The 18,277-nt window shown below is 28.5% G+C and overlaps 2 protein-coding genes across 3 annotated transcripts; one reads left to right on the top strand and one right to left on the bottom strand.

Annotated features, from left to right (window-relative positions):
• Positions 1–1,067: 1,067 nt before the first annotated feature.
• On the bottom strand, positions 1,068–3,979 carry LOC105641669 (14-3-3-like protein G-BOX factor 14 kappa). Of its 2 annotated transcripts, none has more exons than XM_012226255.4 (4): positions 3,323–3,979; positions 2,548–2,670; positions 1,529–1,645; positions 1,068–1,319 (listed from the first exon to the last, which is right to left on the bottom strand). In XM_012226255.4, the coding sequence occupies exons 1-4, from the start codon at positions 3,818–3,820 to the stop codon at positions 1,305–1,307; spliced, it is 753 nt and encodes a 250-aa protein (XP_012081645.1). In that variant the 5' UTR covers positions 3,821–3,979; the 3' UTR covers positions 1,068–1,304. The 2 variants fall into 2 exon arrangements, with proteins under 2 accessions (XP_012081645.1, XP_012081644.1); XM_012226254.4 differs by having other exon boundaries at positions 1,068–1,325; positions 3,323–3,978.
• A 10,573-nt stretch (positions 3,980–14,552) lies between these two features.
• CYCD2;1 (Cyclin D2;1) lies at positions 14,553–17,122 on the top strand. The gene is made up of 6 exons (XM_012226253.4): positions 14,553–15,182; positions 15,517–15,603; positions 15,737–15,835; positions 15,972–16,170; positions 16,262–16,389; positions 16,585–17,122. Exons 1-6 carry the CDS (start codon positions 14,877–14,879, stop codon positions 16,822–16,824), a joined length of 1,059 nt encoding a protein of 352 aa, XP_012081643.1. The 5' UTR covers positions 14,553–14,876; the 3' UTR covers positions 16,825–17,122.
• Positions 17,123–18,277: the final 1,155 nt, after the last annotated feature.

Genomic DNA, 18,277 nt, shown 5'->3' with positions numbered 1-18,277 from the left:
AAAAGGATCCATTTATTATCAAATTAAAATTTAAACTCATATTCTTTTATAGCATTTCAAATTTTCTTTTTTAAATAAATATAGCATTTTAATTTTCAATTTCTAGCCAAAAAAATAATGATTTTAAGTATCTGTTTATTTTTGAGAAATAATTTATCTTTAAAAATTATTTTTAAATAATTTATTTTATGCCATTTGATTGTTATATTGCAATTTAATTAACAAAATATATTAATTTTTTTAATTTATGAGACTAAAATATTTATAGACCTCACATTTTTTTTAACAATTTATTAAACATAAATAAATATATAAAAATAATAAATCATAGTGGTTATCAATGGTTGGCAGTGGTCCTTGATGACCAACATTAATTGGCAGTACGGACATGGGATTTAATGTGTTAAACAAAATTTACCCTTAATAAGGAGAAATATTTTACTTAAAAAATTTTTAATTTCAACTTTAGTGAAAGACATTTTCTATTAATTCTTCTGAATGTCTCAAACATTAAAAAAAAAAAATAAATTGAACAAAATACTTTAGATACTCTCTCTATCTATAAATATAAGTCATCTACAAATATTTATCACCTTGAGAAAAACAAAGAGTAATTAATGAACTTTCTAAATCTTACCCTTATATATATATATTTTAAACACATTAATCTAAAATCAATTTTCATCAAACTAATAACATTAATAGGGTGCCATGATGAAATTCTTCATCGACAACCAAGCAATTCCATGTGCAAATATTGTGAATAGTAATACCTGATAAACATTATTGGTTCATAAGTTGACAAAACGAGGCCAACAATTATATTCCTCGATTGGAATCATGAAAAATTGAAAATTATATGGACACGCCAAGCTGGTTAATTGGATTTACATGCTAAGTACATGGTGTCCAACTGGAAACACGCGAGCATCTGCCCAATCTTTGTTCAGCAAAATGATATAACACGTAAGAAAGAAATGCATATTATTTTTACGAGTAAAACAAGAATTGAAACATGGGCATCACAGACAGACATGTAGGTTACTATTCAGAATCAAAATACCACCTTAAGAAAGTATATATGATATTTATAACCAGAATTTGAAGATTCATCACTACTATGATTGATCAATTACTCAACAGGGAATTGAAATTCGTTCATTTCTAACCATAGCTAGCGCGATCTTTGGAACTGTCGGGATGCTGAAACCAAAGCAAATTTTACACAAACATGCCATAATTTAGATTACAGTTCATAAGAATTCTAGCTCACCACTTGGAAGAGCCAAGAGAATTCCTTCCATCTATGCCTCATCTATCTGCTCCTGCATCAAACCCCACGATGCTTGCAGCTTTAGTTATTTCCATGTCAAACAGGGAAGGAAAATTGAAAAAAGATCATAACTGGCTAAAACAGATATTTGTTTTGCTAATGCTAGATTCAACAATCCAGGATTTATCTTTAGTTTTAGAATGCTAAAGCAAAAATGTTTAGTACATGAACACCCAATCATGTAGTTACACTGACCTGCATATCTGAAGTCCAGAGAGTAAGGTTATCCCTTAGCAGTTGCATGATGAGAGTACTATCTTTGTAGGATTCCTCACCCAAAGTGTCCAGCTCAGCAATGGCTTCCTCAAATGCCTGAAATTGAAAGTAAAAAGAAAATTCGATTTAAACAAGTCAAATTGATAAATTATTAAATAACATCCAGTAAGTTATGGATCTATTTAAAAAAATGTAAGCACAAGAATGACATCAATGACAACTGCTTCATGTGGCAATGTAATTAGCATATCAGTTAGAATCAAGACACATGCCAGATATGCCAACACATATGAATATTCTGATCGGGTTATGCATTCTGCTAGAATTCAATAATAACCATGTGCCGTTTCCAGCTCCTGCAGATGGCTAAAGTGCAGAGGTTATTCATGGTAACCAAAAGCTAGCTGTTAGTTAAATAAACTACAGAACCTGAAAGAAGGTCGAATATTTGCTTGTACATAGTAACATTCATGCTGTTAAATTCATCCATGACCCAGTTTATAAGCGGTGTAGGAACCTACAAGTCAGATTTCCCAGGGATTGGGCAAATATAAGAGCCATCTTTAGTGTATTATAGGAGCACAAAACATAGGCAAGCCAAGATTGGATATAGCCCTTTTACTTTAGTATGAATGTGCTCATCTTTCTTTGTGCCTTAGCTTCTATGCCAAGCTGTTGCGCTTTAGCCATATCAAGTCGACAAGCCATTTATCACTGTTCTTAATATAATTAGGCCACATCCTATGTCCAAGGAGTCAAGCACATAGCAAAAAGAGGATGAAACACATGCAAAATTATTTTCTTACATTTTAAGAGAATGAGACAAAAAATTGGCATAATCATGTTGATATATGTATTCAATTCTGACACATTTCTCTAACGCAAGAAGGAAAGATGTTTCTATCATGATGAATAAAAAAGATCCTCTAGCAAACCAAAAACTTATAGAAATAAAAAAGTTCCGATAAAATTCCAACAATAATAAGGATGGAGCGAACCTGCTTTGCCATGCTACAAGCCTTTTCTGATGAATTGAGTATCTCATAGTAAAACACTGAGTAATTAAGTGCCAACCCCAACCTTATAGGGTGCGTTGGTGAAAGCTCGGCAAGAGCAATATCCTTCACGCCCAAAATAAAAAAGAGAAAACAAGTTAGAGAAGCTATTAGCAAAAGCTCATCTTCTTGATCGAAGAAGAACAACCTGAAAAATACAAATATGATTACTTAATCCACATGCACCAGCCACTTTGATAAAAAGTAGAGAACAAAATATAACCATCAAAACAACTTAGAGAACGACAGAGCAGCAGAAGGGTACCAAATAAACATCATTAATTGCACAAACGGGACATGCAAGCAATCAGTATCCAGGCCATGCTCAAATTTCACCATATGCAGAATAAATCACAAGACAAAACTGACTTCCATAATTAGATAAGCTGTTTATACGCAAATCAAAACTATTTTTACACAATGGAACTGAACAGCTCAAACAATGCACATAGATTCCTAATTCATCCACCTCCAATACCAAAAGATGCATCCTATTATAGAAAAACATGATACATCTCCATACCATTTTAATATTACCAACTTGAGTTATTTCCTTTTTAAATGAGAGATACGTAACTTAGCAGCACAAGTATCAGTAACAGAACAAGTATCAATAACAGACTTTATAATGTATGGTTACAAACACTATATATCTGGAAATTCCAAACTCTAAATTGGCGCTAAACTCTGTAGGAAAATTGAAATCATCAGTCATTACCTGAGCAGCCTTGTAAGCCAGCATAGTATCCTCAGCAGCAGCTTTCCTCTCATCCCCAACTTTAAACTCCGCCAAGTACCTATGATAATCTCCCTTCATCTTCAAGTAAAACACCTTGGATTCACTCGCCGCTGCCGACGCAATCAAATTAGAGTCCAGATTCTTCAAAATTCCGGCGCAAACAGCCGATAACTCGGTCTCAATCTTCGATCTATACCCTTCCACAAGCGCCACGTGCTCCTCGTTCTTGCGACTCTCCTCCTTCTGTTCGATCGACGACACGATCCTCCAAGCAGCGCGAAGAGAGCCGATTACGTTCTTGTAGGCCACAGAGAGAAGATTCCGCTCCTCGACGGTAAGCTCAGAGCCAGGAGTTGAGGAAATGACAAGCTTTTCCATGAACTGGACCATCTCCTCATACCGTTCGGCTTGCTCGGCTAGTTTGGCCATGTAAACGCACTGGTCTCTGGTTAGTGTTTCCGGCATCAGAATAGCCATAAGGGAATCAGAGAAAAAGAGCAAGAGAGAAAAAGTATTTGTTTTCAGGTTAGTTTTTGAATTTGTAAGGTGAATGGATTCTTGAATTTGAACGGAGCAGAAGGGATTTTGGTTGGCTTGAACAGGGGAGAGAGAGTGTGGGTACTCGCGAGTATGACAAAAAATGGAAGTACTCGCTTTAAAAAGACACCAAGGAATTCTAGTAATGTAAATAGCGGAACTAAGGAGGGTATTATTGTGATTTAATACAGAGTTTGAAATCCCACGATGTCGTTTCTGATGGCATTCGCGAGTAGGAGGTGGTAATGGGATTTAGTTCGTGGGAGAAAGAGACTAATAGATAATTAATAAGAAAAGGAAATAGAAAGGGATGACATGGAGCAGAGTCGGATTCATTCCCCCATTGGTCGCTGCCACAAGTCAAATTTCAGGTTGAAATTGGAAGTTTCTTAAGCCCACGGAAAAGAGCCCAAGAGAACATTTACTCGCTCTTGGGCTTTGTCATTATGTATATCGTTTAAGATTTTCCAATCCACTAATCATTGACGTGGGCCCACAATCTTCAGCCTGATTGAATCCTAGTGTGTTTCTAATAATTTGTATACAAGGTATTGGGCCTTGCATAGCTAGGGCCCAATAGTTTTGCATTTTATTTTACTTGTACAATATAGAAAGTTGCAATAATATTAATTAATAGGATTCCTGATTAATTAGGGTAGTCCTTATATTTTAACCTTGTATAATTATGTTTTTTAAGGTGAAGATGAAACCTTGTCTCTCTTTTCTTTGTAAGTTTACATTTTTATGCTCTCTTTCTCACAATTCTTAGAAGATTTTGAAGAATCCATAAATTTAATGTAAAGCTTGTGTCTAGCTCAATAAAAAGAGAGCAGATTCCATGATAATCCTTTATTCTTACGAAAGTAGTCATTTAATAAATTAAGGATTATAATATATAAGAAAAATTTTACACCTATTAATCTCCATAAACAAAAACTAAGATATCAACTAATATTCTCAAAACTTAGCAATTAATCAATATAAAAACTAGCCATTTAAGTGCACTCCCAACCGATTGGCTTTGAGTTAAAATAGTTGTGTCCACTTATGAGTTGAGTTTAGAGCCTATTCGGCAACAGTGTTTCAGACCCCTTTTAGTGTTTTAACTCTGTCTATCAATTAGATTGTTTCAGAGGCTTTTTAGTGTTTTGACTTTGTCTATCAATTATATTGTTCGGTAACTTAATATTTATAATATCTGTAAGAGGTTTAGGAAATGTTACATCAAACGTTATAGCGTTTGAATTAGCTTTTAGAGGTTATAGTAACATTTTGTAAAAAGTTAACTTATGTAACATTCAGCTTTTACCGTTGTATGAAAAGTTATTCAAATAGTTAACAGCTACTAAAACAACTAATTTTGCTGAACAGACACTAAAACAATTAAAAGTTGTTAGAATAGCTAACAACTACCACAACAACTAGTATTGCCGAATAGACCCTTATTATTAGAGGAAACGATTGCAACCGCTGTGATTGGAGAGCTTAAATTTATATAAATCAAGTATTGAGACTAAGTTAAATTCCATGTTTGATTGTGAAATTTAGGCTTAATTTCGCCTGCGATTACTCAACTATAGCACATATCACATTGTCATTCCATGGATTCAATCCGTCTCAAAAATTCCTCAACTCCTATTTGTGTGAAACAAAAGTGACTTATACACTGAATTTCGGTAAGTCTAGGTTGGAAAGCCTACATGGAATGCCTAGTCACGTTTTAATTTTTATTTTCCACATTAGCCTTAAGAATCAACTTTGTATTTCTTCTCACATTCTCTACCCTGGCTGGCCAACCTTTTAGTCGTTCGACGACCTCTCTCGACCTTTGTCATCTCTTCTTAATAATCATCATTAAGCCTCTAATTTCTTCTACTTCTTCTTATACTGTAATTTCAAATGGCAAACTGAGAAATGGGATTGTATAATTTCATTATTTTTTTCTATCCTAATGACGTTATTGTCAATTCTTCCAGCATCAACTAGGATCTTCCTTAACCCATCATCAATTCCACTGGGTTTATTCTCTAATAACGTCATTGCCACTGCCACTGCCGCCTCTTAGGATAATTTTATGATACTTTCTGATTGCTGCGCCTATCAAAAGCTTGATGCCTTAAATAAAATTAAGTAGTACTCTAATATGCTCTCAACGATGAACTCAACGAAGAAACACCGGAACTGGCACTCAAATCTGAGGAAATTACACAATGATTTGTCCATTATGGTACCATTATCCAAAAATCAAATCCATTAGGATTGCCAAGTTAGATATTGCAGATTTCAAGCTTTAATTGCAATTAATTAACAGGAAAAGTCTTACAAATTTTAAAATTGAAATTAGCATTTGAAAAATAAGAAAAATTCCCCTTAGTCTTCTCCTTCTTTTCCTAATAGCTTTAGAAGCAAAAACCAAAAATGGTAATAATGATCCATCGGGAAGGATTTGAAATACCTTCTTTTCCTTATGTGCAATTATTAATTATTATGATCATTTGCCAAAATAAGAAAACTTTACTATTGTGTTATTCTCTTCTTTTCCTTATTGCTCTAGAAGCAAAAATCAAAAATGGTAATAATGCCTCCAACTGGAAGGATTTGAAATGCCTTATTTTCCTTACCTATGATTATTAATTTATTATCATCTCAATTTCAAGAAAAAAAAAGAAAAACGCTTAATTGTTTGATATAAATTTGGTATAAAATATAAAATTCATTTGTGAATGAATTCTAGTAGAATTCATTTGTGAATGAAGTTTCATGTTTGGTATGATTAATTTAAAAAATGTAATTCAATTGAATTCTACATATTCATGTATTAAATAAATTCATAATTCTTTTGCTTTTGCTTTCTAAAATATCCTTGAAACAGTAATTTCACATAAATAAATAATAAGTACCAATTATATTATGTTATGCTATATAATTTTTATATTTTTATTAAAATAAATATATAAAACAAAAAAAATTAATAAAATTATTGCATGTAATTTAGTGATAAATATATATTTAACTTGAGCATTTCTCCTCAATAGTGAAAAAAATGCTAAAAACTATTAAAATAAAAGATGAAAAATATTAAAATAAAAAAACACAATAATAAGAAAATAGTTTTCTAAAAAAATAAATTTTTATATGATTTTTTTAGATGAATTTTTTAAATGATTTTGGTCAAGTTTAATAAAATAAATAAGTTAAATTTGACTTTGTAGAAAGAGAAGGGTTGTTTTATCATAAAAAGTTGGATTGTTTAATTTTTGTGAAATTTGATGTAGTTATATTCAATCATGGAATTGAAATTTATATATTTTTTATTCCAAACACAAAAATATAGATTTCTAATTTTATAAAATTTTATGGAATTCATTTGTTTCGAACAAAGGTTAATTACCAAAAAGAAAAGGAAAAATTTACAACTAATGTGTGGGTACCTATTTCCATATTAAATTTTCTTCTAATCCAAAGCTTTTTGAATTGCTTTTAATCAATTCATTCGCCGGTCTTCACCTCTCTGACCGACATTCGTTGTCGCATCTGGTAACGAGGACAATATGAAGGATTGAAAAACAAACATTGTGGCAATTAGCGTCGATCTCGTCAGCGGAAATGAACATGAAACCAATTTGGGAATCAAAGTAGAGGAGAAAGGTAGTATCATAGTGAGAGAAGAAAGATTTGTTAGGGTTCTTGACAAAGACGTATTAGGAGAAGGTAAAGTTAACGGCGTTGTTTAAACCGATTGATAAAAGAGAAAAGAATAAGAGAGAGATTGTAAATGGGGCAAAAGAGAGAAAATGAGATTATTTTTTCACATTCTCCAAAATATGATGTGGCCTTTTAAAATAATATTAATATTAAAGTTGATTTCTCGCTCCACAATATTTTTCTGGTGTGGTTTCGCCGTAAAATTGGTTAAAATTATTTTTCTGCTACACAAATCAGGATTGAGGAATTTTTATGGGACGAATTGAATTTGAGAGACCGCAATGGGATATTTATTATAATCAAGGGACAAAGGGCGAAATTAAGCCATCAAATTTAAGTCAACTCTTATGGTAACATTATATTTGTAATTTGTATAACTAATTTTTTTAATACATGAAATACAAAAGACAAATACTTTACTTATCAAAATGAAAAAAAAAAAAAAAAGAAGCAATAAAGATCCAAAAAGAGGCATTTGTAATTAGAAAGAACTTACCTGCATTCGGTTACACTGAACCAATGAAAAACAGTTTTTTGCTCAAATAAGAGTATTCATGATCATGCACTAGAAAAAATATGGATAAATAGTAACAATTTTGTAAAATAATCCTTTTTAATTGGCTTAGTATATGAATAATCTAATATATCATATGTAAGCAAGTCTTATCCCGATAGTATTTAGAGCAGAGATGTTTTCATACAATGCTAGAGCCATAAATGAATGCTTTTGATAAAATATTAATTGACACTCAACATTATAAAGAATAGGGAGTGTTTATATAGTGAGAGGAAGCACTTTTGAGAACTCGAATCTCTAACTCTTCACACTTGGCCCTTTACTTCTAAAATATAACGCCAAAATGGGTGTTTTTCTTGGACCACGGCCTATGACTCATGTCCAAGAGATATGCACGCATTTGGTTCCTAACTTTGAATTTAAGACAACCACTTTCAAAGGAAACGAAAACAAGGATTTGATCATACTCGTGACGTGGTTTTTGTAGTAGCAAAGTGGTGTTTTGAGAGCCAACCACCAAAGAAATAAATATTAATGGGTAGTCGGATTAGCAAAAATATGTTGTATTTTTATATGTATTCGGAGATTTGAAATCTAGAGTTGTTATTGTTAGAAAAATTTTACTTGAATACCACTTTGAATCGAGCGTGGAGAAACACATACACAAAAAAAATATATATATATAACTATTATTTTACATATATTTATGCATATATAATAATTAAATAGATAAGCAAGAAGAAAGAAAAAGCATCTCTAGGAAGCAAGATATAGAAGAAAAGGGTTAGAGACTTGTGTTAATTAGTTAATTGAAGTCTTCAAGAGGGGAAAGAACAAGAGCAAGTATCCTAAGGTGTTACGGAAATGATGACTAATTATTTTACAATTCTCAATACCTTTTGTTTTTTTCTCTTTCTTTCATGTCTTAGTTTACAATTCTCAACACAAACGACTTCCTTTTCATTTTCTTTTTGTCGTTTTGGAATCGAGAGGAGGTTTGAATAAAGATGGTTACAACTTGGAATTTGATTTTGATATGTACATGCATGGTTTGAAATGAAGGTGAGAATTCTAAGGTCATGTGCTTCGTATGGGGAGGACAAAGTATCAACATCGAAGTCATTCTTTAAGTAGTAATCACCTTCTTGGATTCTAAAATTAATTTGAGGTCATCTTATTTTTATTATTGTTTTAGACAATTTCTAAAAAATTTTGGTCAAGCATTGTTCATCTCGTTAACCTAAAAATTCATTATTGAATGCAAAATTTTATTATTGTTGTAAAGTGATGTGGACTCCTTAATTTTGGTTTGAAATATATGTGTGTACAAAATAATAAGCAAATGGCCTAATCTTAATATATAAATAAATATTAAAATATTTTTATATTTTAAAATATTATTACAATTTTTAGATTCTTATTTAGTCTAGTTTGATTCCTTCAGGGGAAATAATCAATTACCTATTAAATTTTAGACTTTAATTTTTATTAGACTCTAGATTTATCTTTTCTTGTGGAAGGAATAGCGCTGTTACTTGTAGTTGACTCGTTCTTGATTTCAAAGATCTATTTAATTTTTTTGCAATTGTGAATATGATTGATATCTAGCTCGCTAACAATCTATTTATATTTGAATATTAATGTTTTATCTTAATTCTGGTTTTTTTTTTCAAAAAAGAAAAAAAAATTCAGTTCATTTTTTAATTTATGGCCTGCATGATTTAATTATTTATATGGATCGATAACGGTAGCTGATTATGGTCAATTTATACATATTGGTACTTAATAAAATTTTTAATTACAGTTGAAAATTTAAAATGTAAAATGAAGGTAAATGATGTAAGTACTTTTATATATTATTAGTTCTTTTTATGACATGCGACGTATGTTGATTATATTCGTTATATACTCATTTAGTTTATATAATTAAAATATAAATTCTTATTTAGATTGTAATAAATACAGTAGTTTTTATATGTTAAAGCAAAATATTTCTTTTAGTTATATGTCTTGCACTATAATATCTTATTGAAAAAAAATTGATATATTTATTTCTCTCTTTAAAATAGCAATTTAAATATGAAATATATCATTTATATTATCTTCAATATATTGGTTCACATAGTTTTTATTATACGCTAGTTGTTTCTATTTTTTGTTTAAGTAGTTGCTTTTATTTTTTTTTTTTTGTTTAAAACCAAATTAATTTATAAAAATCATCATATACCTTTTATTTTATATTTTATAATTAACTTACATGTTTGGGTAATAACTTTCACTATAATCTCTTTGAGTAAATAAATATACTTTAACATTAAAAAACTAATAAATCAAATTAAATATTTATAAATAATAATTATTTTTAATTTTATTTTTTTAGCTAATCAAAATCATAAAATCATTTAAAAAATTTATTAATAAAATTATATTTCTTAATAGAAAGAATATGATTTAAATTAAATAAGGTATCAATATAATTAATCAAACTCGAGATATTTAAAAATGATATTTTTTATCTTATTTTTTCCCAACCAAATTAGCGTGTGATTTATAATTAAAAAAAAAAATTAACCTTAACATTTTTAAATCAAATCTTAATTATTTAGATATATTTATTTAAAATAAATTAAAAATATATATTTTCAAATGCCTCACATTTACATGTATCGATTTAAAATAATAATGTTAAAGATAAATTACAATAATAGTAAATAAAAATTAATTATAATAAATTATTAAAATTATTAAAATTATTATTAATATTTATATAATAATATAATAAATAAAATATAATTAGTTAGACATAACAAGATAATAATAGTAAAAATTTTAAATTTTAAATGCTTAATTACCTATATATATTTATCTATTAAAAAAACATTTAGATATTACATATATTTTTATTTTAAAATTTTTTAATTATCTATGATTAAGGTTATTTTAGAGTATCTTAAATTTTATAAATACAATATAGGAAATCTCATTATTTCCCCTTATTCTCAATTTTATATATAGTATAAACAATGTATATATATTGTTTTTTCATTTTAATATGAATATATTAATTTTTATTTTAATATATTATATACATAAAAAAATTAATTAAAATTTTGAAAATATATTTAAAAATTTATAAATAAAAATACCATAAAAATATTAATTTGAAAAAAAAATTTATTAGTTGTTATTTTATGAGGTTAATAAAATCTAAATCTAAATATATTATAAATACAAATATATAAGATGAAACCAACAACTCTTTGAAATTTGTCTCAGATTTGAGCTGTTGATTGGAAAACTTACCAAATATCTTAAATCAGCAATCAAAAATTTCTATCAGAGATCAGCGGTTAATTAAAAAAACTTAACAAATACTATAAATCAACAATGGCAAATACCCTAAATAAGCAATCAAAAATCTCTATCAGATATCAATTGTATATTAAAAAACTTACCAAATACCCTAAATTAGCAATCAAAAATTTATATCAAATATTAATTGTTGATGGAAAAACTTACCAAATACTCACTTATAAGGATACCGTCATTGTCATAAGAATAAAACTTTTTTTTTATTGTTTTTTATTTCCTTCATTCTATAATTAAAAAAATTTAAAAAAAAAATGTTTAAGAAACCACCACTAACAGTTGCTCAAAAACCCCCATTGAGTGGATGTTACTTGAGGAATTTTTTTTTTTAATTTTTACTTCTTTCAAAAATTTGAAAAATATAGGAATTCTTAGCAAAATCTCTAGCTCTAAGCAGTTTCTTGAGATTTTTTTACTTTTTTATTAATTTTTCTACATTTAAAAATTGAAAAATAAAGAAATGCTCAAAAAATCCAATGCTAATGGCAGCTTCTTGATCATTTTTCAATTTGTTTCCATCCTTGACTTTTCTCCTTAGTTTCAATAAATAAATAGAGATAAAATACAAATCTAACATGTTTTTATTTTGTTGTATAGGAAGTTTGATATCAAACCACTAATACAAACAATAAAAAACACAATCTTATTTTGAAGTATCTAGTCGAATTGACAGAACATAATGCATATGTCATAGGCGATAGTTTGATCCAATCGGTGGCCATTCATGGCCACTATTCGATTCCATGCTCTTTTAACAAGTTCAATTTGATATGCTTTAAATTTTCTCCTGTCAGAAAGTAGATCTGCATAATTGCTCAAATAATAAAATATCATAAATAAATCACCATAATGGTAATTATAATAATCCAGAGACTGTCATGGACTGTCATAATGATTAGATCTGAAAATAAAATCGCAAGATATGAGCAACAATAATCAACATATAAATAACAATAACTCAAATATATATATACATATATAACAAATCAATGAATAATTCAAAAAAAAAAAAAAAAAACACAAAAAGACAAAGGGGATCACCGGTGGGTTGTGGAAGAAGAAAATGGGACTTTTAGGTCTTGAGAGAAAAGGAGAGATGAATTAATGTCCGGGCCAAATAATATAATATAATGATAATTGATGGATTAAATAATTAAAATTTGAAAATCGAGGCCCTTAGTGGTGTATTTGATAAAATTCTAGGGACTAAATAGTAATCATCCACTCTTGAATTTATGTATTTTTTTTTATTTTATTAGGAGGTCCAACGGGGGGAAAGAACATTATGGATATACATATGTATTTATTAGTTCTATTGGATGAATAGGAGACTCGTAGAACTTAATTGGCGATAATCTTATAGTTGAGAGAATTCGAACTCAAAACATCTCACTTCTTACAACTTCTGTAAGAGATAAAGAAAACCAATTACAGTACAACTGATTAACACGTGTATTTATTAATTAGATGAGTTAAATTTTTAATTAATAATTTGGGTATTGAAACAGTAATTTCTATTAAATCTTCAAACTCTATCAAGATTTTCATGTGAAATGCATGACATGAAAATCAAACTTGGTTCTTGAATTCCACCAATATATTTAATTTTTTGTATTCATATAAAGGCCGAGGCAGTAGAAAACCACTATTAATTGTGCAAAATAAAACTATAAAGAGTGTTTTAAGTGATTAAACTTTGAATTTCAACTTTGCTATAATTTGGACACTGACATATTTGTAGTCCTAATCCTATAATGCAATAACGACTTCAATTGAAAAGTTAGATGTAATACAAGAAACGTTAAACGGCTTTTTTTTTTTTTTTTTTTTTGTAATATATTTCTTTTCTGTTATTTTTCCTTTAAAAATATTGTTCAATACTTAAAAATAAATATTCAGCTATGTGAATTTTAAATTCTAATGCTTACTTAGGATATATCAAGTGAAAGGAATATCGAAATCACATGATAATTAGGATATAATTAACGATTTTTTATTTGTAATTAATTAGTAATTAATCAAGTTTTCCTACTTGATCACAACTAGCATACCCTTTATGCAGCTTTTCCTTTTTAATATTTTTTTTTAATTAAATAAAATCTCTTTATTAACCTTGGTCAATGGTCAATATGATGAACAACATCAGTCAAATACGAAGGAGGGGAAAATCCCCATTCACTTACAGTAGACACAACACAACAACCCTTTTTAATTAAACTCTTTTGAAATTAAATTTTCAAATTAATGAGAATTAAATCAAATCCATTAATTAAAATTTATAATGAAATGGATAAAAACTTTATGAGTATGTTAAAAAATGTTTATAACAATTTTCTTTTTTTTTTTTTATCATAGACATTAGGACCATGTAATTATAGTGCTCTATATCATAATTAATTAGCACAATTTGTTTTTAGCGTTAGGAAAAAGGAATTTAAATCTAAATTGATTGTTGAGTTGTATAAATATTTGTTGTACAGTTATATTTAATTGTGCAATTAGCGCAATTTATTTATTATTGAAGTAAACACGGCTTTATGTTTACTAACTTGTTAAAAAGTAATGATTTGTCTATTATAAGAACGGCTTTATCCGCTGTTAGATTATTATATGTTCTTCATTTATCATTATTGTGGAACATCAATAAATTTCATTTAACGAATTTCTAATTAAATAAACATATAAAAATTTCAATAATTTTATTGATAATGCTTATGTAACTCGAGTTAGTATTTGGATAAAATAAATTTTTTATGTACATTTTAAATTAATAATGTTTTTTTTTGTTGATAAAAAAAAAGACTGAGTTCAAAATTTTATAATTAACAATTTATATTTATGACTATTGATTTTTTTCAATACAATTTCATTATGTTATTTTTATTTTCTCCTAATTATACATTGTATACATTTTTTTAATAAATAACATTGTTTATTAATCACTCTAAATAGAATTTCAATGGAATTTTTATTAAATAAAAAGAAAATATAAACAGCCGTCAAGAGGTTGTTGTGGGTTGTGACAGTGATTGCAAATCTTCTTAAGAGCCAATCTTTATTTCCTTTTTTTTTCAGATATATTTTTTGGAGTTAATTTCGTTTCTTTTTCTGTTCTTTCTATCTACAAGGCGCCTTATTTCTCTCCTTTTACCCTAGAAATTGTATTGTAATTGTATGTACACTTTGTCTACATAAAGGTCTTCTCCTTGCAACTCCCCTTCTCAGCCTCCACAACCTCACTCTCTCTCTCTGTTCCCATCTCTATCTGTATCTGGGTCTAATCGCATACATCACATAAAGAAGCAGAAAAGTTTGTTATCCCCTCTATTGACAAAACCCATACCGAAATCTCTGATTGATGAGATTTTGTTGGGTTTTGGTCTCAGTATCATTGATTCATTAAAAATGGCACAAAATCTTCTATGTGGAGAGAATGTAAATACTTGTTTTAATGATGATCTTGATTGCAATGCCACAGATGAGTTTGGGAATTCCGTTTCATGGCAAAATCATAATCACAGCCAAGAACATTGTATGGACAATGATCCTTGTAAATCTTTGATGGGTTTTGTCATCGATAACGATGATACAGTTAAGGATATGATTCGAAGGGAAAAAGAACTTTTGCCTAGAGATGATTATCTTAAGAGATTAAGAAGTGGGGATTTGGATTTGAGTGTTAGGAGGGAAGCTCTTGATTGGATTTTGAAGGTTGGTTTATTTCTTATTATTTAATTGGTAATCGAAATGGTGTGTTTAGATTTTGCTCTTTTGATCCATTGAGTTGTGCTTTAACTCTTCTGGTTTTTGATAGGATCCTCATTTCGAAAGAACAATGTGGTCTTCATTTTAACATAATTTTGAACTTCTAATTGAAATTCAAGTCTTTCCATCTGATTTCCCCTGATTCTGAATAAGGGTTACTTCTGCATTTTGACTAATCAATTTCCAAGTTGTTATTAAAAGGATTTAAATTGTTGAAAGTCTCTTTTTGAATTTCTTTTCCTTTAATTGTCACTGATTTTTCTGTACAAATGATCAACAGGCTCGAGCTCATTACAATTTTGGACCATTGAGTGTTTGCCTATCTATGAATTTCTTGGATAGATTCTTATCACTCTATGAATTGCCTGTAAGTGTCGCAAATTAGCAATCTTTCTGTTAAAATCTCACTACAGTGTGTTTTATTGCTAATCACATTGATATTTGATTCTTGCTGTTTTTTCTTTTCTTTTTGTTTTTTGTGTCTCTATTGGCATATACAGAAGGGGATAGCTTGGACTGGGCAATTGTTAGCTGTAGCTTGTTTATCAATAGCGGCAAAAATGGATGAGGCTAAAGTGCCTTTTCCTGTAGATTTACAGGTACTAATAGAATCAAATGTTTAAATTTCTTAATGACAATTTGATTTGTTGAGTTTGGGTCATGATTTTTATGTTCTTTTTAATCCATTGTCTTAATAATGTTGTTCTTTTTCGTTACTTTCTTTTTTCTGGGTAGGTAGGAGATCCCAAATTTGTGTTTGTAGCTAAAGCTGTACAAAGAATGGAGCTTTTGGTATTGACCACATTGGAATGGAGAATGCAAGCTTTAACTCCTTGCTCCTTCATAGACTATTTCCTAAGCAAGATCAATGGCAATCAACAGTCAACATCACTTATGATTAAATCATTGCAAGTGATATTGAGCACAGTTAAAGGTCTGTCGTTTTATGTAGTTTTTTAATGTACTTGGTTGTCGTTTTGGATTAATGGATCTTGACACATTTTCTGACTGGGAATTGAATGTAGGTATTGACTTCTTGGAATTCAGGCCTTCAGAGATATCTGCAGCTGTTGCAATATCAGTTTCAGGAGAAGACCAAACAGTAGACATTGAAAAGGCAGTGCGTTGTTTCAGTTTCGTCCAAATAGAAAAGGTTAAAAATTGATAAAGAAACATTTTTTGGGTTGTGGTGGCCTACTAAAAAAGAAAAACAAATGAAAGTTCAAGGACGACAAATTTGCTTTTGCATATGAAAATCTTTAAGTTTGATCTTTTTACCAATTTGATGAGTTCTTGAAATTGAGATTTTTTTTTCCCATTTTTTTTTTTTTTTTGAACTTTTTGGCAGGATAGAGTGTTGAAGTGTATTGAACTGATTAAAGACTACTCATTGAGTAGTGATAATGTGGGAAGAAGTGTCTCAGCTTCTTCAAGTGTGCCTCAGAGTCCAAATGGGGTGTTGGAAGCTGCATGCTTGAGCTATAAAAGTGATGATATAACAGTTGGGTCATGTGCAAACTCTTCACATAATGACGTTAAGAGAAGGAAAAAAACCATCAGCCCATTTCAAGTGGAGCACAAGCCATAAGATCGTCATATATTTATTTATTTATTTCTTTTGTATGTTCTTTGGACACACAACACAGGAAAGAGAGAGAGAGAGAGAGAGAGAGAGAGAGAATTTTCTCTTGGATGAATAAATAAAACAGTTTGTAAGAAAATTCAAGAGCCTCCGTTGTTAGGCAATGAGGTTAATGTGTTGTCTTTAGGGAATTAAACATTTTTTCTTTTATATTTTATTTATTTATACATGTATACACAGAGAGAAAGAGAGGAAAAGTGGAAATATATATATATATATATAATTTTTATTTTTCCCCTTTCAATTGAAATCTAAATTTGTTTTTGTTTTTTTCCTTTGTGAAACAATTAATTGCAAGTTTTCAAGTAGTTAATCCAACTCATCAACATAATTTTATACACTCAAAACGTTGTCGTTTAGCCATCTCTGGTGGACCCACAGTACTTTTTGGTTAATGAACTTGCAGTGCTTTTTGTTAAAAGAGTTGAGAGTTGAAGCAGAGTGTGACCAGTCAACATAATGTTTTTTAAGAGTTAAATTCATTGATTAAATAAGGATCTTATTTCATATGAAAAGCTGAGATCATGTCCCACTAATAATATATATATATATATATATACCAATTATTTTTTTTCCCAAGGAGTTAAACACGTGACATTTTTTTTTAATTAGTCTCCATTTACTATGTACTGAAATTAATTAATTAAATGCAAAATCATAAATTTTAAGACATAATAATCAATAATATATAAAACAATAATTATTTGACTGAATAATGATTAAATAAATAATTAGCTCAATTATAATTTTCCCACGGGATGAAATGGTGATCAAAATCTCAAATTTTTATTTGACTATATAAATAAATAGAATTACAAAAATAAATAAAATTAACTAATAGAATATTTTATTTTGTAACTTTATTCTAGTATATTTTTTAAAATAGTTTAACATTATAATTACAATTTATGAAATGTTATCTACATTTGTCAAATTAAATTTGAATATTTTAAATTTTAAAATTACTTATATATAAATCAATTATATAAAAATTAAAAATATTTTAATAAAAATTGAGATATAAAATTGTAAAAAACTAAATATTTATTATTAATATTTATTTATACACTTGTCATTTCATCTCCCTTTGTTAATTGTCATTTAAGTCGTAACTGTATTTTCCCTCGATTCCCATTAAAATATTTTTATTATTATAATTATTGATTGTTATTTATTATTTCTATCATGATGTTGTCATCATTTAAAATAAAATAAAAATTTAACATCATAAATTTGAATTTTACAAGTTTTAAAATTATTTGTTTACAAATAAGTTACATGAATATTAGAAAAGAATTTTAATAAAAAGTAAAATACTAAAATTAAATATTAAATATTAAAAATTAATATAAAATTATGCATAGCACAAGCATATGGCTAGTATTGTTTATATGTCATT

This window comes from Jatropha curcas, chromosome 3, assembly GCF_041381405.1.
Source record: "Jatropha curcas cultivar XTBG-Jc1 chromosome 3, XTBG_Jcur_1.0, whole genome shotgun sequence".
Taxonomy (NCBI): Eukaryota; Viridiplantae; Streptophyta; class Magnoliopsida; order Malpighiales; family Euphorbiaceae; genus Jatropha; species Jatropha curcas.
This window is presented reverse-complemented; position numbering and strand designations above follow the sequence as displayed.

Excerpts from the sequence above, each read along its gene's own strand:
- LOC105641669 (XM_012226254.4), bottom strand. The coding sequence starts at position 3,820 with ATGGCTATTCTGATGCCGGAAACACTAACCAGAGACCAGTGCGTTTAC. Across the intron at positions 2,671-3,322 it reads TGGCTTACAAGGCTGCTCAG|GATATTGCTCTTGCCGAGCT; the intron begins GTAATGACTGAT and ends TTGGGCGTGAAG. Across the intron at positions 1,326-1,528 it reads TCTGGACTTCAGATATGCAG|GAGCAGATAGATGAGGCATA; the intron begins GTCAGTGTAACT and ends GGTTTGATGCAG.